Source organism: Vitis riparia, chromosome 3 (genome assembly GCF_004353265.1).
Source record: "Vitis riparia cultivar Riparia Gloire de Montpellier isolate 1030 chromosome 3, EGFV_Vit.rip_1.0, whole genome shotgun sequence".
Lineage (NCBI taxonomy): Eukaryota > Viridiplantae > Streptophyta > Magnoliopsida > Vitales > Vitaceae > Vitis > Vitis riparia.
The window spans coordinates 1,474,757-1,495,299 of NC_048433.1; the positions used below are offsets into that span (position 1 = coordinate 1,474,757).

The 20,543-nt window shown below is 35.5% G+C and overlaps 3 protein-coding genes across 8 annotated transcripts; 2 read left to right on the forward strand and 1 right to left on the reverse strand.

Annotated features, from left to right (window-relative positions):
* Positions 1-986: 986 nt before the first annotated feature.
* On the reverse strand, positions 987-5,541 carry LOC117910869 (beta-galactosidase 13-like). The gene is made up of 19 exons (XM_034825047.1): positions 5,244-5,541; positions 5,055-5,150; positions 4,861-4,973; positions 4,709-4,775; positions 4,530-4,622; positions 4,304-4,447; positions 4,114-4,208; positions 3,924-4,029; positions 3,718-3,802; positions 3,513-3,631; positions 3,248-3,415; positions 2,967-3,148; positions 2,763-2,872; positions 2,562-2,671; positions 2,375-2,482; positions 2,202-2,306; positions 1,911-2,056; positions 1,467-1,812; positions 987-1,366 (listed from the first exon to the last, which is right to left on the reverse strand). The coding sequence occupies exons 1-19, from the start codon at positions 5,424-5,426 to the stop codon at positions 1,241-1,243; spliced, it is 2,502 nt and encodes an 833-aa protein (XP_034680938.1). The 5' UTR covers positions 5,427-5,541; the 3' UTR covers positions 987-1,240.
* Positions 5,542-7,071: 1,530 nt separating this feature from the next.
* Positions 7,072-11,654, forward strand: LOC117910545 (protein MCM10 homolog). 5 transcript variants are annotated; one of them, XM_034824648.1, is made up of 11 exons: positions 7,072-7,175; positions 7,532-7,700; positions 7,864-7,938; positions 8,241-8,478; positions 8,564-8,688; positions 9,992-10,025; positions 10,117-10,163; positions 10,300-10,440; positions 10,754-10,818; positions 10,901-10,961; positions 11,064-11,654. In XM_034824648.1, exons 1-11 carry the CDS (start codon positions 7,097-7,099, stop codon positions 11,227-11,229), a joined length of 1,200 nt encoding a protein of 399 aa, XP_034680539.1. In that variant the 5' UTR covers positions 7,072-7,096; the 3' UTR covers positions 11,230-11,654. The 5 variants fall into 5 exon arrangements, 3 of the variants coding, with proteins under 3 accessions (XP_034680539.1, XP_034680554.1, XP_034680548.1); XM_034824657.1 differs by lacking the exon at positions 7,072-7,175 and adding an exon at positions 7,211-7,382 and having other exon boundaries at positions 11,064-11,316; XR_004650702.1 differs by lacking the exon at positions 11,064-11,654 and having other exon boundaries at positions 10,667-10,761.
* A 4,288-nt stretch (positions 11,655-15,942) lies between these two features.
* Positions 15,943-20,530, forward strand: LOC117911213 (rac-like GTP-binding protein 5). 2 transcript variants are annotated; one of them, XM_034825481.1, is made up of 8 exons: positions 15,943-16,033; positions 16,154-16,285; positions 17,040-17,127; positions 17,322-17,431; positions 17,548-17,611; positions 19,645-19,709; positions 19,854-19,919; positions 20,017-20,530. In XM_034825481.1, exons 2-8 carry the CDS (start codon positions 16,187-16,189, stop codon positions 20,119-20,121), a joined length of 597 nt encoding a protein of 198 aa, XP_034681372.1. In that variant the 5' UTR covers positions 15,943-16,033; positions 16,154-16,186; the 3' UTR covers positions 20,122-20,530. The 2 variants fall into 2 exon arrangements, with proteins under 2 accessions (XP_034681372.1, XP_034681370.1); XM_034825479.1 differs by having other exon boundaries at positions 15,987-16,285.
* The last annotated feature ends 13 nt before the right edge of the window (positions 20,531-20,543 follow it).

The window sequence follows — 20,543 nt, forward strand, 5'->3', positions numbered from 1 at the left end:
TGGTTGTGTTGATGGGGGCAACAGTGGTGTGGTTATAATCTATGTTACTAATTCAGCATTGATCTGGATCATTTAGGTGTGCGGAAAAAACCCGTTGTTGAATGAGGGTACAAACATATATTTGGCTCTTAACTAATAAGATCATGTGTTAGACTAAATTATCCATCAAGGCGTAAAGCAATGCTAACGATGTTGCATTGGTGCTCATAGAGGAAATTATTGTTCACTTCACTGAAAAAGTACAGGGTGTTCTTTAGGTATCCATAAAAGTAATCAACTGAACGAAGAAAGTGACTCAAAGCAACGATCGGGAATTCTTCCCGATCGTTGCTTTGACACTGTGGAAATGCTTTTTCCATAACCCATTCAAATCCATTTGGGATGAAAGCCTATTTTGAATAGAATTACCTTAATAAAATCTCATTCAAGCTTATCATATGTTATTTTCATGTCAAGTTTAATCGTCATATATCCCCATTTGCTTTTGGGATAATAAGCATAAGCTGATAGACTATAGTGATTTGAGGATTTTGGGTTATCTGAATTAGGAATCAAAATGATAAAAGTATGATTTATCTCTTTGAGCATGTGACCATCATAAAAGAAAGCTTTGACCATTTTACATACACGTTTTCCAATTATGTTCTAATATTTTTGATAATTTAAGACTATTGATGTGGAAAAGAGCGAATTTCTTTCTTTTATGACTTCTTTAATTAATTCTCTATTTTATTTCTCTATGATACAAGAATAAAAGAATTATTAGCCCAAAGAAATTATCAATATTTATATATATTTAAATTATTTAATTTTTTATGTTAAAAAATAAATATAATTAATTAAATAAGTTATTAATTTTAATTTATTTTTCCTTTATTTTCTCATCCTTATGTTTTTCCATCAAATTTTTTGAGATAACATTTTCGAACGCGGTTCTTGAAAAATAGTTTTCAAGACAAAAAATTGAAATTCTCAGTAGCTGCTTCTGGAAATGCTTTCATCTTCATTCAAATAAATATTGGTATTTTACCACAAAGAAAGAACATAAAAGGGAAAACTCATCATCACCATCGTCATCCCCTTTGATTCTTGATGCTACATTTAGAAAAAAAAAACCAAATCCAATATCATCTCCAAGTCTCCTCCACCATTGAAACAACGACCACTTTTCTAAAATCTCTCCTTCAAAGCCATGGTTCTCTTTCATCCAGCTCCCCTGCTCTCATGTCATCTCTTTTCTCTACACTTTCCGCTCACATCTCACCTGCACAGCCAGTGTCTTTGTGATATCGGAGCAAGTTCCACTGTTCCCATCAAAAATCCCCGCCTCCATCGGTATTTCACAAGTGGTCTTCCCCAAACAGTGCTGAAAAAAAAGGCCAAATTGCTCTCACTATATAGCGGCTAATAGTTAAGACTTACATATGGTGTTGAGAACTTTTTTTCCGAGAAAACTGAAGGTTTACCTGCTCGACAACTTTCTTGCTGTTGGGGGCAGTGCAGTTGCCCATTTCGAAGTCTCCACAGGCGCCCAATGGATTGCCGAAGCTGGCAAAATCCACCTTCACGATCACTTTGTAGTTGGGGCATTTAAGGTGGCCCTTGGGTTTCACTTCGTCTACCACCGCCCGGATCTTGCTGTCGTGCCTTTGCCATGACTTGACATGGGGTGGGTGATACTCGGTTACGATGCTGCAGATTGTGTCTCTATTCACTAGCTCAATCTCTATCTCCTCTGGGTTTCCTCCAGTTTCCTCGAAAATGACCAGGAGATTGTCTGAGGGCTTTAGCCAGGCTCTTGGAACATGGTATCTGAAACAATCGAAAACATATGTTAATTGAGGAAATTGAAGAATGCCCAGTTTGATTTTCATGGAGTTTCTGTGATAATTTGTAGTTTTTGTACTTACTCAGACTGACTTGGCTTTTCAAGAGGTGATAGGTAAGACAACCAGTAACGACCTATGTTTTTCCCATTCACCCAAGCCATTCCTTTAGCCATACTAGTCATCCGGAGAACCACTGGGTCATTTCCTTCAGGCATGTCAAAGTAGGTCTGCAACAAGAGGGGTAATTTTCTCCGCTTAAAAAAACCCAAAATAACCCGAAAAAATATACACTTCTAGTTGGAAAAAGACTTCATGGAAGCCACTGTAATATGGATATCAGCAATCTTTTTTCAGCCTTCCAAACATAATTACCTTGTACCATGTCATAGCGGGTCCCTTCCCCTTGGCTGCAGTCCACTGCACTCTGTGTGATCCTCCCTGAGTGTAGGCCTTGACGTGTTCTCCATTCACACCCACCTGAAAATCACCCACAAGTTATGATCATGCCCAATCTCACTGTCATAAATTGCAGATCAGTCTCTTACCTGTTGTCCCCAACCATTATTTGTGATATCAAGAGTTCCAGTATTCAACCCGAGGATCTGCACACTATGGATCCCTGCATACCTATGCTCCATGTAGGCTCCGCTATTCTTCATTGATTTAGCAGACCTCATTAGTATTTGGGCCTTAGAAATTGATGGAAAACACATGAAAGGAATTGTCCATTACCGGTAGTCCCACTGTCATACACAGCAGGGCAATGTAGTTTGTTCCGGCCTTGAACTTCACTGGTTTCCTGAAAACAAAGTTTTTCTCTACATTGCTCCCATGGGCAGACCCTGAAAAATCATACCCACTTGGTAATGAAAAAGCTTATTACCTATAAATTTGTAAACAGAGATGTGTATCAGCATGCTTTTGTGTGATTACCCATGAAATTGCCATTGACGAATGCGAGCATCGCATGGCCAAGATTCGAGATCTGTAGGACTGGGATGATGTCTTTCTTCATTGGTAGGTCATAATTACTAAGTTCTATGCTGAAATTTGGGATTAAAACAATCATATCAGTTAAAACTTACTCTTGGTTCTTGGCATTCCCCTGAGTATTGGATTTGAAAAATCTTGGTTTACCTGGTGACGAACCAGGCGTAGTCTGATCTATCTTTAAGGAAGGTGTAAAGCTCCATTGGTGACTTGGTGAGAATTTTCATGTCTGTCATGACTGGAATCGGTTCTTGTGACATTTCCCATTTGAGATTCTTGTTTGCTATCTTTGATTTAACGAAGTTTCTCGCATTATGTTGTGCTACAACCTGTCATACAATCAAAAACAGAAATCTAATACTCAGCAATCTTCTCCACATCAAACAGTAGGCAATTCAATGATCATTTTTTTTTCCTTGGTGAGTTACCCTCTGAGTATTGTAAACAACAGTCTTGCAATCAGGAAGGATGCTGATGGAATGTGGGGGCAGGAAATATTCCTCTCCCCTGAAAGTAAGAGTTGCCGCTTCTCTAGAATGGTTGTTGGTCAGGAAAGCAGCACAAATGTGGGTTCCAGGCTTCTCATAGAACCTTACCTACAGAGCAAAACAGCTTAGTCTGCCATATTTTTTACCTAGATTTTTGTCGTGTTTTTGCCTAAAGTTTTGCATTCTATTCATGATATATGCTCACCTCTTTATCCTTTCCCAACTTTTCAACCCCGGGGCTCCCCGTAAACAGGGCCTTTTTGCACAATCTCAAAGCAGAATGCAAGTCTTTGAGGTGACCCCATTTGGGTTCCCTCTGCAGGCCTGAAGAACATACAAAGGAGAAACTCAGTTAGATCTTTAGATTTCGTTTCTTGATCAGTCACGGAGAAAGAAACGATAATCCCAACCGTATTCATCAAGAGGGGCTTCATCATAGTAGCGTGTAGTCACAAAGGATGAGCCTGTTCTCCCAAAATTTGTCCCACCATGGTACTGCAAACACAACCATAAGGGCCAATCTTGTGAGGATTTTCTTTTCAGGCCAATGGTATGTTTTTGTGTTTTTTTTTTTTTTTTTGAAGTTTTGGGAAGAGAGAGTCTAGTATCTTCCTACCATGTAATAGTTGGCAAGTGTTCCATTCTTTGAGATGAATCGAGCAACCGAGAAAGCAAGATCTTCTGCTGCTCTTTGGGATGGTGGGTCTCCAAATACTCTATACCTGCAATCAATAAACACCATTGAAAGCTGATCAGAACCTGAATATCAACTTGATTTGCTAATATGATAAGTGTGTAGTACTTACTGAGCTGTCCAGTTCTCAGTCCATAGAGAAGGCTTGTTTGGTCTATTGGGGCCAGTGAATGTATCCCCGCAGTGCCTCCCGTTGCATGTATTGATCTGCAGACAAACCCAAGTACTCAATTTCCAAAACCCTAGATCCAATGCCTCTTCAGAGGACGAAGATGAAACTTTACGACGACATATAAACTTACCACAGGATCAGGGGCATCCTTCTGTTTGCACATAATCCAGGGGACTCCAGCTCCGAGTCCCACAGCCATTTTGCCTGCCCACTGCACATACTGGACCCCTAGCTCCCTATATGCAAGTTGAATACTATTGTACTCATTTTCGATCTGAATCATAGACGATGTCAAAGAAAATCAGAACATAATCAAGGTTTGTAAGAGGATGAGGCCAATTGTAAACAAGCCAGACCTGAGCTAGTATGATGGGGCCTCCTTGAGGAGCAAACAGTTTTGCTTCTTTCATCATTTCTATTATCATCCTGCTGTATTTTTCCATGTGATACTGCAAAAATGTGAAAGATTTTGTTCATATTTGTTTAAATTCGTGTAGTGTGATTACTATCTTCTGTATATGATCTTGGTAATCACCTTGAATGGCTCATTGTAGGACCGGAATATGATGTCGGGGACTTCTCTTAACCAATATGGAAATCCTCTGGAATCAGAACCGAGAAAATTTGTATGAGACTACTGATAGAGAATGGTGTTGTGGAAGAAAATGAGGGGGTGAATGAAGGTACCCGTGGTTCCATTCAGCCTCGATGAATGGCCCGATCCTGAGGGTTGCATACAAACCATAATCGCCTATCAACTTGATGAACTTCACTAAGTCATAGTTGCCTTCAAAGTTGAACTGCAAAACTCAAAGTTAGCCCGTGAAGCAAACCCGAAAAACTTGGAATTTTGCATGGAGGACTTCCAAATATAAGTCTACCTGGCCCTCAACTGGCTCATGGATATTCCAGAACACATAAGTCTGAATCAAATTCAAGCCTCCATGTTTAGCCTTTTGAAGAATGTCCGGCCACATCTGAAACCAATTCACCAAAACCATCAATTCAATCCCCAAATACCCAGAACAGGAAAAAGAAAGTATCATCAATAAACTTGAGTCCAGGACTACCTCTGGGGTGCTCCGGGGGTAATGTATCGAGCCTGAAAAGAGAAGCTCCCGTCTTCCATTGACGATCAGAGACCTTCCATCATATGTTACAGTCTTCGCCCCTTTAGCGATGCCATGCGCGGCCGCATACGAGAGCAACAAAGAAAGAACCGCGGCTATCAGCGCCTGTCCTGATACCACCATAGTTAATCTCTCACAGCGGTTCAGAAGAGAAAGCTGTGATAGAGGGCAGTTAGCCAATATATAAGTAGTATCTCGAAGAATTTTTCTGAAGAATTTCGAGTAGCGATGAAGTGATTTGGAGAAAGATCTGGTAAATATAAGGCAAAGGAGGAGAGCCCGGAAACTGAAATGTGGTTCAGCTGTTGGTATCTATTGGTTGCTGTTTCTTCTTACAGATCTTTGTTGGAGTTCCTGTTGTTTTGGGCATTGTTTTCTCTTCATTTCTTGCTATTTTTGAAGGAGAAAGACCGAGTTAGACGTTTGACTAGCAGGAAACAGTTGGTTCCCCTGTAACTGTAACGACTATTCGAAATTGGCGGTAAGGAAAGAATCGCTATCCTCTGCTTCACATGGGTTGTTTGGGGTTTTGCATCTTCCAATCGAATTTGAGTATAAAATATCTCAGGTTACATATATATATATATATGGTCAACAAATAAAAAAACCACTGAAATACGTTTTTTGTTTTTTATTTTTTTATTACGTAGGACTTATTTATTATATTAGAGCTATGCGGATTCAAAAAGTTGACCTTCTCGACAAAAATAGATCAAACCGATTATTATCAAAATGATTTGAATTCTTTCAAAAACCTAACATGCATTTTTTTTTTTTTTTTTTTTGAATTGGACTTTTATCATTTGCTAGTAGTTAATCTTCCATATTTTCTCTTTACCGAAAGATAAAGAGATGATCTAGTGACAACATTGATAGTGACTTTAATACGAAACCAAAGTTGCTAACTATGATAAATGTGTTAACTATGGATATGATAGAAATATACTGATTTTATCACTTTTCAATTCAATTTAGTAAAAATAACGTCTCATTGTATAATATGGATTCCAAACATTCATGAGATTAAAAACTTTTAAAAACCGCTTTCAAAATCAATTCTTAATTTTGTTTAAATATGCAATTATGGTTGAAAAGAAACAATTTTTTTTGATTTATTTTATATGAAGATATTGCACACTTATGTATACCGTAAAAGTTTTGAAGGTAATTTCTATATTTTTAATTATTTTCAAAATGTTTTCAAAAATAGTTTCCCAACCTTAGTATTTATCAATTTTTATGAATTTGAGGTTTTTATTAGTGAATTTTAATTATATTGATAAAAACTTTAATAATAATCAATAATTTAATTAAAATAAAAAATAAATATATATTGTATTTATGACATTTAATTGATGTATATAAGCTATCATATTGAATTAATTCAATTTTTTTAAAATTAAAAGAAACTGTTAAAATACATACAAGAATTCAATATGTCAGAAAAAACAAGAAGAAGAGATTTTTAAGCTTATTCTTCATAGAGTCCCGACCTCCTAAAAAATGATATCAGAATCTGTCTAAAAGGGAAAATCATTTCCCTTCCACCAAACACCTCCCAATATAAATTCGGCCCATGGGCTGGAGAGTGAGCTAACCTGGCCAACTCCAAAATTTTCGAGGCCCAGCCCAGTAAAGGCCCACAAAAGGTCCATGGACTCGTTCTGTTTCCCTCCAAAATTGAAATCTCCCGCTCCCACCACAAAAACTCAAAACCTCTCCCTCTATATTTAAGACAAACACCATAACACTATCACCGATTTTTCACTCCCATCAACCAAATCAAACTCTCCATGTCCAATCACCAGGAGGATCTTGATCTCCTTCTCTCTCTCGAAGATAGGGTTTTGGAAACCCCTCCCCACTCACCAGGTCAATCTCTCTCGTTCTCCCTCTATGAATATTTCTTCGTTTGCATCCAGATGTGTTTTGCTTCAAATTTCTTTATGGTTTTTTATTATTTCCATGCTCCATGAAAAAACTATTTGGGTATCACTGGGTTTTCCTTAAATTGCAGTATATGCACAGGCGTTGGGTGTTGTTCATCCATTTCAAGCATCAATTTGTTGGGAAATCTATGTGGGGATCTCTCAGTTTTTCTTAATTTGCATTATATTTGAATATAGTTTCAAATTTATATTACATGTATTGGACATTTTTTATCCATTTCAAGCATCTATTTGTTGGGAAATCTATGTTGGTACCTCTGAATTTCTCTTGGTTTACAGGATACCTTTCTGATGATGGATCTCCAAGGCGAACAAGGCAGTCAGACATGTCTGTCTTCAGAAATGCCGTCCAAGATTGTCTTGATTTTGAGCCTGAACCTGTGAAAAAAGCTCCCAATTTGAAGAAGAATGAGACTGACGTTGAGAAGTTTTCAGGTTTGCGTATAAGGTGGGTGCAGGCCAACTCCGATTGAAAACTCCCAAAAGATTTTTCTCACTATAGGTTTTGATAATTTTTTTTGGGGGGGGAGGGTGAGAATTCCAATGGGGAGAAACCCTGATGTGTTATGAGATTGTTTGATGTTTGTTTGTTTTATATTTTCTTTTTCCAGGAATCAACTGGTCTCCTCTGTTGAGCTTAGCAGCCAATTTTCAGATATTCGATTTGTTCGGTTATCAGCAATAAAGTATGTTATTGCACTTAATTTATATTCCTTTATGTCAATTTGTGTGGTCCAGTTCATTGCTGAGAAACCGAGGAAATTAAAATAGTTGAAACCTGAATGTTCTAATGTTTTAGTTCCTAAAGAACACAAAATATCAACTCAAATTCAGCCTTATCCCAGTAACAGGTCAGCTGGTCAGACGGTTTCTTTGTTCCCTAACGGGTTACATCAAATAAAACAGTTTTAAGTGTTTTTCTTTCTTTTCTTTTCCTCAGTTTTCTTGGCAATCAAGCAGAGTATTAATGCAAGTCTTGTTTTCTCAGGAATTTGCTGGTGGGGGACACCCTTTCAGGTTGTTGGGCGACCGTTGGTGTTTTGACTGAGAAGGGGAACCCAAAGACTAGTTCTGCGGGGAAGAACTATTGTATATGGAAAATTGGGTGCTTGGATGAAGACACTGTTAGTGTTTTCTTGTTTGGTGATGCTTATCAGAAGAACTGGAAGGAGCAGGCTGGAACAGTCTTTGCATTATTCAATTGCAGTGTTAGGAAGGATGCCATGGTATGAACTTGACATGTACTGATGGGGTTGTGTTTGTTGAAGTTTAAAATAGTGCTAAATTTCTCCTTTTCTTTTTCTTTGGCAGGGAAATGGGTTTTCATTAAGTGTCTATTCTCCAGGTCAAATTTTAAAGTTGGGCACTTCAGTTGATTATGGAGTTTGCAAGGGAAAAAGGAAGGATGGGATGGCTTGTACACTAGTCATAAACAAGTACGTAACTATCACTTCTTGCTTCATTTGATTGAGTAGACTCATTGTTACAACAAAATGCACTTGAAAACATTGCAAGTATACATCAGTATTGATGACATAAAATTTTGGTTCTAAGCAATGGGGGATGAAGAATGTTTTTATAGTTATTATCAAAATTCGGTAGTTATGTCAAGTTAAAAGTCATATGTTAACTTTCAATGTGTTCAGAGTGTTTTTATGTAGTTTAGTATTGGGTCATTGGCCTCACCTAACAGACAGATATATGACCTTTTGAACCAATGATAGTTTCTAGGATCATGCTTTACAATTATAAATTCTGATCCAAATTTTAAGCAAAATTTTATATGGCAGCATCACCCAAATTCATTGTGCTTTGTAATTTTTCAAAGGAAATTAGGAATGCAATAGCATTATAGTATGAAAAAATTAGAGATCTCAGTCAATCTTGAAGTTTCCAGTGCAAAAATAAATGATTTGATTTACTGCAAGAAATAGTCATGGCATCCTTCAACTTGTAAATTGTGCTAAATTTATTGACCGTATAGATACAAATCAGTGGTCGAGCTTCAAAAAGTCAGGTGGAATATTATGATTTGGAAAGTGTTTCCCTAAGAAGAAAAAGATGCTGGTCAGGAAATGTGTTGCTGGGGTAGTTAATGGGGTGGGTAGCTCCACTAGTTTTCTTGAAGAAGATGCTATAAAAATCATAGGACTAATTCCGTGATAATCAATCCTGATGTTGTTTATAACATGGATTGTTTAATCCAACAATCAAGGAGGTTGAGCTGAGTTTACTTTCTTGGGCATGATCTAGCATAGCATTTTTTGTAGTAATTCTTGCAAAAATAAATAGAGGTCTTCTGTGTTGCTGCTCAACCTTGCATGACATGAATGTGCAACAGGAACAACTTTACATTAAAAATATTAAGCTTCCTATGCTTAGACGGTTTTCTCATATGCTCAGAGTGATTGGGCTACTTTTGACCCCTAACTAATCCCTCTTTGGTTACTTAAGAATTTTCTGTTGCATGTGTGGTTAACTTGATAAACCATTGTAGCAACCAGAGACTACCTTAAAAATCTGGGTACAGCATGAAGATATGGGACTCCTGTATTTCAGGGCATATTGTAAATACCTCCTTGAGTTGCTAGGTTTGAGCCAGAAGAATATGATCTATGACTGGCTTATGTTCTTGATCTTATCTCAGTATTATTTTCATTATTGAAGTTTATCTTTGTGGTATCTCTTTGTACTATAGAACCCCTGATGATTTAACTCAGGCACCTTGTGTGATTTCAGGCGTCGTGGGGTGTATTGTAGATACCATAAATCGGTAAGATAATTGGTTCAATACCTTAATTTGGTGACCAGTTTACCTCAAAACAAATGTGCTAACTTATGCTTCCTACTCATTTTCTTTATAGAAAGCATCTGAGAAATATTCCATAATGCGAACTGAGCTCAAAGGAGGGTACGTGCTCACTGTTCAGGATAATTTCAATCTCTTTGTGTTTACTGTTAGCCACTTGCCAAAACAGGGGGCTCGTATGCTTTGCTTTATTTTAATTTCCCAGTAAGTACCTTCAACTTGTGATACTTCTTTTCAGGAACTTAAAGACAGCCTTTCGGGATCCTCTCACCTCAAAAGGAGTTTACTTAGTTGACCCCCTAGCTGATAAAACCAATGTAAAAAGGCCCATGCAGCCACTAAAGTTGTTATCAGTGGATGGACTGAAGAAGGCACTTAGGTTCGTCACAAACATCTTTTAATCTCCAAACAAATTTTCAAATGCTCTGTTTGGTTATTTAGAAGACTACAATCATTTTACAATTCCTATTTTATTATCTTTTCCCCATCTTCTTAGCAACCAAACAGATTATATGATTCCCTTCACTTTTCCCTTATTGAGTTATCAGTACTTCATGATAACTCGATGCCTAAAAGTTAGTGCAAATTCTTTTTGTTTTGTCAAGGTTTGAAACAACTGTAATCTATCTAATGCATGGAAGAATCTAGAAATTTAGTGAAGCTAATGTGTCTGCAACGTACCAACTGGACAGCAATGCAGGTAAAGTGACAACAAATGCACACTCACAAGGAATAAGGTTTCTAACTGAAATCACAGGTTTAGGGTCCTTTCCACCTCTGCTCATTTGCTGTGATCCTATATGATTCCTTCTCTGAGACATTTTTACTTTGTAATACAGGGAAGGTGGGCTCAAAAATTACAAAAGAAGGATCAGGCCCTAACCAACAAGTGGCCAAGAGGTGAATTCCCTAGTAGATAAACCATTAATATTATGTTCTTGTTTATTTGCCATTTGTGGGTGGTCTTTCCACTTCATTGAAGATTCATCTATCAAAATTCAGGCCATCAACAACCATCAGAACGGATTCGTCTGCAGTTGCAAGAAACCAGCAGCCTGGCACAAAAAGAAAGAAAACGGAGCAGGAGCAACCATCATCTGGAAAAGCCAAGATGGCTACTGAAAAGATGATTGAATTAGAATTTGTTAGTTCAGATGAAGAATTCTAGCCTTCCTTGCTCACTCTTACAAATACAACCTGGTGTGCTTAATCCACCAGTGTTGAGCCTCCATCTTGTGGAAGTAAAGGTCCAAAATAACCAGGAAAGCTGCTTTACAGTCGAGAACTACAGATTTTACAAGTTGCAGCCGGGTAGAACTAGAAAATTTGTTAGGTGACATCTTGGTTGAAATTTTGACATAATTTTTAGATGACATAATGGTCAGGAGTTTCATTTCCTCCATTGGTCTTCAGATTGTGAGTAAAATCTCTCCAGCATAAAGTTCTATTTGCAGTGAGCAAAAAAGTTTAGCAAGTTGAAATGCAGGGCAATTTGTCTTGGCTATTTATTCAACAGACAATTTTGTAAGATTCTTACCTGTTCTCTTTCTTCTGTTGTGAAATAGAATCTGTTTGATGTTTTTATTCGGTTAGCATCTGGGAATTCTTGTTAGATGCTTCTAACATGATAGATTCTTTCATTTTGTTATAGTACTCATTACTTTATTAGTATGTTCTGCAGTTATGTTGCATTATAGTTGGGATGAGATTCATAAGATTCCAATTTTTATAGTTTCTTTTCCCATGTATTCAGCATGTGAAGGTTTTTCAATTTTCTGTTGTATGGGTAAAATCAGGCTCAGTACGCACACCTATCAATTGGGCTATGAAGCTTCATTTGAGACTGAAAAACCAGTTTCATGAGTTATAAGCCACTGGTTTCAAATTTTATCCCTTGGCTTTATAGGAAAAATGAAGGAACGATAAAATATTACTAATCTTTGGTTGCAAAATCTGTACTATGAAAATGACTGGAGCCAGGAGTCTCCCTCCAGGCTTGAAAAAATTTGCCAAAAGCCGAGGTGCTCAATGCAGATGAATTCTGGCATTCAATGGCGTGCCTCAATTCAAAATTTAATAGGATTTGCTCCAGGGTGGGACCTGCTTTTGAATTCTTCGAAATTTTTTCAGTCAGCTGACAGCTATTCTGATACGACATAGAACAATAATTAATCAATATGCAGAACATGGGGTGGCCTAGTATGCTCAACCAGCATCATTAACTCACCCCTTAGAACAAGTGTGTTTGTAGCACAATCACATGGAAATTAATTCTTCCTTCCCCTGTATCTCTCAATGATGTGGGCATTTTTCTCGCTTCTAATTAATCATTTTGGTCATCAATTTTTCTGAGGTTCATTTGCTAGCAATTCATTGTCATTGATTCTGATGCCTGCATCACTTACCTCATAATATTTAAAGCAGGGATATAATATCGTTTTTTCAACAGCTTAAGGTTACCAAACTTTCATGGTAGATGAAGGATGTCTACTGCTGGAACAACTTCGCATGAGGTCAGTACTATTTCCTTTATCAAGTATGCTTATGCAGATTTGATTCAACAACCTGCCATACGACAATATTATACAATGGAAGTACCTTAGTCATCAAGCTATTCGTATTAAATGGTTGAATTGGAAGCCATGGCAATAGTGAAAGGACCAGTTACATAGATATTGAATTGATAAGATAGTAGGGGAAAGTATTTGTTAATTGTTATCCATGCACATGGGGTTGGTATGAAGCTCCCCATGTGCTCTCCTAAGTCTTATTTTTGTTCTTTCTTTTGACATCATTAGAGGAGCAGGGCTACCAAAGTTCAGGACTTTTTTTGTATTAGGTTTAATGTGCCTTTCTTGTTTTCTTTTTTAATGGTTAGGTTTCGCCTGCCTGTGAGCTGATCTAATTGAGACTGAGGACCTAGGTTTGGTCTCCAAATCCATCTTGGGGTAGGTTGTTACGATATTGTGTCTTATTAGGCGAAAGAATACAAGAATGCAGGTTTGGACAAGCGTTAGGTTGAGCTGATCAGTCAAGAAAGCAACTGCAGGCAACAGCTGCTAGTCCCTTAAGAGTAGTGGATGGAGGATGTTGGGGAGGCTTTCTGAGGAATGACCCCAGCTCTTTGAGACTCCAAGACTCCAAGACTCCAACCACCTTGAGCCGGGGAAACCAATGACCTGAACACTAAACTGGTGGACTCGATTTGAATTTGTAAGAATTTGCACTAACCCAGATGGACCCAGATGGACCCAGATGAACCTTAGGCCATTTTTTGAATTTGGAGGCATGGTTACATTCCAATCCCATTAAGATGTCATATTTCATGGCGTAAAGCCTCCTGTTAGGTGGCAGGTCAATGGAGCCTTAACCGCTCAACCACCAGCTCCATTGATGTATAATTCAAGAAAAGATGAGGTAGTTGATGAGTCATTGAGAGTGTCATGGGACAATGGGCATAGAAAGAAAGAGCAAGCTCATTACTCCTCTCTCATTTAGTCCTCTTCTGCATTTCTGTCATCAGTGGCTTCCCTCTTTAATGGCCTAAAATCCTAATCCATCTGTCCTTTCTCATTCTATTTCTCTCCATCTCTGCTTACTCAAGAAGACCAAAAACCCTAAATGTGAATGAGTCATTTATAGCAATGGTTTTGTATCAGACTCAAGACTTGTCTCCATCAAACCTGCTTAGTAGTGAGGTGGACATGTTCCACTGTCACAAGATCAATTTTGTTTTACAGCCCATTGGTAGGTCTGTCTTAATAGATTTTAGATTTAGTAAAATTTGTATTTTTTTTTTCAAAGTTGAAGTCCAATTTTTAAATATTTTATTTGATCACATAAAATAAAATATTTGCTCTTAAATGAAATTTAAACGACAATTTGGCATCAATTTCTATTCGAATTTCCGACAAAGCAAACATCATCTAAATATTCTTATATATTTATGAGCTTGATAAAATAATATTTAGACCATGTTTGATATTTGAAAATTTTAATGGAGAAAAATTTAATGAAAAATATGAGGAAAGAAAATAAAGATGAAAAGTAAAGGAAAAAGAAAAAGAAAAAATAGATTTAAAATTAATAAATTATCTTTATATATTGCTTCAAATTTATTCTATTTATAAGTTGAAAATGTATAAATTTTAAATTAGTATTAATTATATTTGAATTTCTTTAATATTTTTTACAACACAATCATTTATAGGAAAATTATTTTTTGTTTTTTTTTCTTTTTTTACTATTTTTTAGAAACCAAACATTACTTTAAATTAATTTAATAGCTCGTTTTGATGGTACTTTTTAAAAGTGTTTTTAGTCTTAAAAATAATTTAAAAAATGTTTTTAAGGTCAAAACTAAGTATTTGATAATATTTTGAAAAACACTTAAAAATTTAGAGTGTACTTGACAGTAATTTTGAAGTGCTTTTAGTATTTCTAATACTTGAAAAATAAAAATTTTCAAGTGTTAGAAATGTTAAAAAAAGCTTATCAAAACTACTATCAAATGCATTATTAGAAAAACACTTGAAGTGTTTAAAAAAAAAAAATACTTAGAAGGTATTTCTTTTAAAAAAAAATTTCAAAATTTTTATATATTTCTAAAATATGTTTTTCTACTATTCTTTGTTTCTCTTTCATTATCCGCTTCTTTCTTACTCCCTTCTTCCTCTTTTATTTTCGTTTTATAAAAATAAATGTTTGAGTTTTTTTAACAATAGAAATATTTATATATTTTTTTATAATAAAAGTTTTTGGTTTATTATAATATTTTATTTTTTAATAAATATTATTTTTAGTTATTTATTATTATTAAAAGTGTTTTTATATTTATATAATATATTATCAAAAACATTGTTAGAATCATTTTTCTGGATTTTTATAAAAGTGTTTTTCATAGAAGTGTTACAAAAAAAAAAAAAAAAAAATCAATAAAAACACTTTTACTTGAAACAGTGTCAAATGAGTGTAAGTTTTATCAATCATTTGGGATCTTGCATCCGTTTAGGCATAAATCCATTTCTTGTTTAGGTATCAAATGGATAAAGGACGTCTAGCATTGTAATAAGCTCATCATTGTCTAGTATGATCTCGATGCATAGTTTAGAGCGATGCATGTTATACACAAGAGCCATGTAGCCTTGTTTGTCTGACCCTATGGTACTAGACAGTCATAAAACCAATCATGTGCATTACATACATCGTCTAACAAACATGAATTGCGATAGAAATTAAGTGTCTTGATTGATACAATTGTTACGAGGTTAAAACGCCAATTTTTAAGGCTTGTTAAAGCATGATAGTCATTATGAGTTGACAATCATTGATATTAAAGACGGTAACACATAATCAAAAACACCATTAAAACACTTGAGAAACATTACATTTAAGTAAAGATAAATAATCGTTTTTAACCATAAGAAATGTATATTGTCATTTCTCCGATACATTTCTTTTCTTGCTCAAACCTTTTTTCTCTAACTTAAATTTTGAAAGGACGTGCCTAGACAATCCATTCGAACATCCTTTTGTGCAGACAATAACTCTATCTACATCTTAAGAGCTAGACGAAATATATTGTGATAATTTTATTTGTTGGGATCTAGCCAGATCTTATTGTTGTTGGTCGTGCGCTAACAAATCTAATGAATGAATAGGTAAAGAAAATTCATAAGAAATCGGACAAAATAATGTTTTAACTTTTGGAAGATAACTTCGAAAGAAAAAATTGTTGAAGAAAGTTCAAATAAATTTCGTTACTAAATAAATATTTTTATTTTATATAAAATTATTATATTTATAAATATTGAATAAAGCTAAATATTATAAAACGAATAATATATATATATGTATTATAGTAGAGGTTGAGTGGTGAAGACGGGGGTATATAAGAGATTGAGGTGGCAAATAGCTGGCGAGAGGTGGGGTCAGTACCAAACGCCTCTACTGCTTGCCTTTCCTCTTCCCAGGTCTCTCTCTCCTCTCTTCCTGCCTGGCTTTTCTGCTAGGGTTAGGGTTTGGGTGTCCTACTTTCTTGGTTGTTTTTGCACAGCAGCTGACATTGAATTAGGGGTTTCGTTTTGAATCAGATGTGTAGTTGAAGAGTTCAGTTACTTCCAAAAATGAGTGCTTCAAGGTTCATCAAGTGCGTCACTGTCGGTGACGGCGCCGTCGGCAAGACTTGCATGCTCATCTCCTACACCAGCAACACTTTCCCCACGGTCAGCTCTGTTTTTGGTTTTTCTCCTTTTCATTTTTTTTGTTCGCTGTTTGGTTTTCGAGAAAATGAAGTAGAAGAAAGAGGAATTGGGCTTTTTGAGTGTTAAATGCGTCACCGTTTGGTACCCGGCAAAGCAAGAAGAGAAAGGCTACCTGGGTTAGTTGAAGTGAATTAAAATTTTCGGGGACCCAAGCAGTAGCAAAGTTAAAGGTTGAATTTCTTTTGTTTTCCTCCATTTTCTCAGCTAAGAAGAGAAGAATTAGGGTTTTTCTTGGGGTATGGAAATATGGCAGCCTTCTTGAGGTAGAATGCTTTCTTTCTTTGACCCCTTTTGGTTTTACGGAATGAATGAGGGAAAGGAAGTGGAAAATTTTCATTTGATGAAATTAGGGGTTTGCCATATTGGCCTTGCCAGTGATATTTCATTTGAATTTTAAAAATGGTTGCTCTTTTACGCTCTATGTGAGAACTTTTTCTTTTTGTTTACTGTCCCTCATTCTTTTTCTAAGTATTTTCAAACAATTTCATTTCCACAGCCTCTTTTGCGTGTAGTTAGGGTTTATCATAGGTTTTGGAAATCGGTTGTATCTTTATGTGTTGACATCTTCTGAGAAATACATGGAAGCTTGAGTTATGGACTTCTGCAATGGCTTTAACACGTGTTTGTGTATTTTTTTCCAAAGTTTGAATTGATGGGGTTACCTTTGTATTGATCATCGACTTCTTTTCTTCATTTGGAATGTGACCTGGAGCAGGATTATGTGCCAACTGTATTTGACAATTTCAGTGCAAATGTTGTGGTGGATGGGAGCACTGTTAATCTAGGGTTGTGGGATACTGCAGGTAAAGTTCCAGACCTGTAGGAATTGTTTGTTCACATTTTTTTGAGGTACTTTGCTTGCTCTCAGGGTAAAAAATACATTGTTCTTAAAGGCAAACAAAAACTACTTTAAAGATGCCGTCTCAATGGTTGTCTTACCACTACACCTCTTTGAGGGTTCTTAATATTGAATCGATTTTGTTAATTTATGGAACAGGCCAGGAGGATTACAATAGGTTGAGACCTTTGAGCTACCGTGGTGCAGATGTCTTTCTGCTTGCTTTCTCCCTCATTAGCAAGGCTAGCTATGAAAATGTTGCCAAGAAAGTGAGTTTGGCTTCTACTATGAGAGATTTTTTTCCTTTTTTCTCCCTCCTGCAACATGATGTCTGGTTAATATGGTTTGCTGATAAATTCTTTATGTTCTCTGTTTCCATATTCAGTGGATTCCTGAGTTGAGGCATTATGCACCTGGTGTTCCAATAATTCTTGTCGGGACAAAGCTTGGTTAGATTCTCCTAATCCAATTTTTTTAAGTGCTATTAATTTTTTTTTTCAATTACCAGAACAAGTGAGCTACAAATGTAATGTTTATAATTTTTCTCTTTATGGAATTGTAGGTTAGATTGTATGTTCAGTTGCCTGTTATTTTGTACCATAATGTGCCCTGATCTGGATTTATGTATTTTCAAGTAAACTTTACAAGTTTTAAGTAACTGGAAAAATTACAAATCCACAAGTAATTTCAAATTTTTCTAACCATAATACAATTAAAAGTTACCAGAATTTTCTAGCTTGTAAAATTTAATTTTTTAATTTTTAATTTCTCTATACACTAGATGTTTCTGATTTTGTGCAGGAACCTTTATTTGGAGTCTAAAAAAATACCTTATCACCTATTTATATTATTAACTAAGATTACAAAAATTCCCAAATAAGTAATACCCAATAATTCTTAATAGAAACATAACAAAATAAAATAAAATCTGGCATTTTGGATCTTTGGATATTTTTCCACCGAAAATGTAGGAGTTCTAATTTTCTAGTCTCTTTATCCTGTTGTTGATACAGCCCTTAGTAAAGTTCTGTTTTATCCATTGTTCGTCTAACATGGTAAGAGGTCTTTTGTGAAAGTGGATCTAAAGAAAATATTCCAAATATAACATTTCCAACAGTGTATTTAGCCTTTTCTTTGGCATTGTTGGAGAGTTATGAAAACTGGGAAGAATCAAACAATTATCATTGATGGAAATGTTAATAATTAATGCAATAGGAAGCTGCTCCGAGCACTGTGAGGAAACTAATGGAATGTTTGTCTATCATTATAGAAGTGTGCAACTAAATCTTTTCTTCTTGAAAATTTTCCTAGATTATGATGTTTGTATTATTTACTGTATGGGATCAGCATCAGATGACTTGAATGGTTGAATATGTTGTTAAAGTAATAAGAATGGTGGTAAACAACCTTCTGAGGGTTTATGTAAGTTGTCCAAGCATTTCAGAAATGCTCTTTCTCATAACAAAATGTTGAGTTTCCATTGTGTTTTAACAGCACTTCATAATAATTTATGTTGAATTTGAAAGGTATAAAGTTGTTCAATTGTTTATGAAATTTCACAATAATTGATGAAGGGGATCATCTAATTTCAAAGGTATAATTGAAGAGGATTTTCAAGTTTATCTTTCAAGGTTTCTTTTACTTGTCTAAATTTTATCTATTCTGAACCAGTACCATAATTGACACCATTTTATAACGTTGATGCCTGAGTTGTTTGTTGTGATTGACTTGGTAATTATTATTTGTGTTCCACTAGCATGTTATTATGCTTGTTAATTTATTTTACTCATGTACCTTTTGGAATAGAAATCATAACCCCTGTTTGGAAACTGTTCTTGAAAACATTTTTATGTTCTTAAAACAAAAAATAGTTTTTTAATTTAGAAAACATGTTTGGTAAACTTTTGATGGAAACAGTTTTTTGAGAATTTGTTCTAAAAAGGGGCTGTTTTTTGGAACAACTTTTAGGTGATTTTAGTTGTTTTTTTGTAAAATGTTTTGAGCAACAATTGAAAATATGGAGAATACTTTGAAAACTTCTGCATTATTTATAAGTGTATTGTACTTTCATCGAGAATAAGTAGAAAAAACTGTTTTTCATATTTGAATTCTCAAAACAGAATTTTGTTCTTGAAAACAAGTAAGAACTGTTCTCAAAATTTGTTTTTTAAGAACTATTTTCAAAAACATTTCCAAACATAGCCATAGTTTCTCTTCATATAAACTTTGGATATTTTGCTACAATCTTTTGGTTCTCCCTTGTATTTTAACTTTTTTCTGTTTTAGAGACACCAATAGGAAGCCCTCTTTATTTTGAAGTATGTTGAAAACAGACCTGCTTCCTTTATTGTCATGGTTTTTTGTACTAGTTATAGAATATCTCAGAGATGCTTTGTGTTAACAATATTCTAGAACTATAAATGTGATCTCTTTCCCTTTTCAACAAGCCTTCAATGCTAATTACTTGCAAATTTGCTTGTAGATCTTCGAGATGATAAGCAGTTCTTCATAGATCACCCTGGTGCAGTGCCCATTACCACAGCTCAGGTATTTTTGGTATTGCCTTGTGTGATTTAAGATGATCTTGTGAGTCCTACACTGTTTATTGCATCATCCTTGTGCTTGTATCCCTTGGATTGTATTGCAATCATTGCCCAATTAAATGGGCCTGATTTCCTACTTTCTTTGAAGGGAGAGGAACTGAGAAAGCTGATTGGAGCTCCTGCTTACATTGAATGTAGTTCAAAAACACAGCAGGTTGGTATATCTTATTCATGTTACTGAGAATTGTTACTCAGAAGTTTGTCATTACCTTCATTATTAACTGTGATACGTGTTCCCCCTTGTAATACAGAACGTGAAGGCTGTCTTTGATGCGGCCATTAAGGTGGTTCTCCAGCCACCAAAGCAGAAGAAGAGAAAGAAGAGAAAGGCACAGAAATCTTGTTCTATATTGTGATTGTTGAAAGTTTAGGTGTGGGGAGGAAAAGATGACCAAGTAGACAATTATCATTTTAGGTCTCACCATCAATCTTTTTCATTCTCTTTCCACTTTGAGGAAGCTGCAGGCCATGATCTATAGTTTCAACTGACAGAACTAGAGAGCTCCCTTAAAAGCGTCAGGTGGTTGTTTGTTGCTTTCTCGGATGTGTTTGTATATCAAAGACACATGCTATGTGTTTGTAACATGCACACCGCTTCAATTTGGTTCCAGATTTGCACAATGTATTAACTAGATTGATGAAGATTGCTCTATAAAAACTGAGACTGTTTCCTTTTGTGGCTGTGATTATATGTTCATATTTTGTAACAAAATTAGAATAATACTTCACGATGCTGGTCTATATGTGTAATGTTGCTTTGAATTATATCATATTTCTA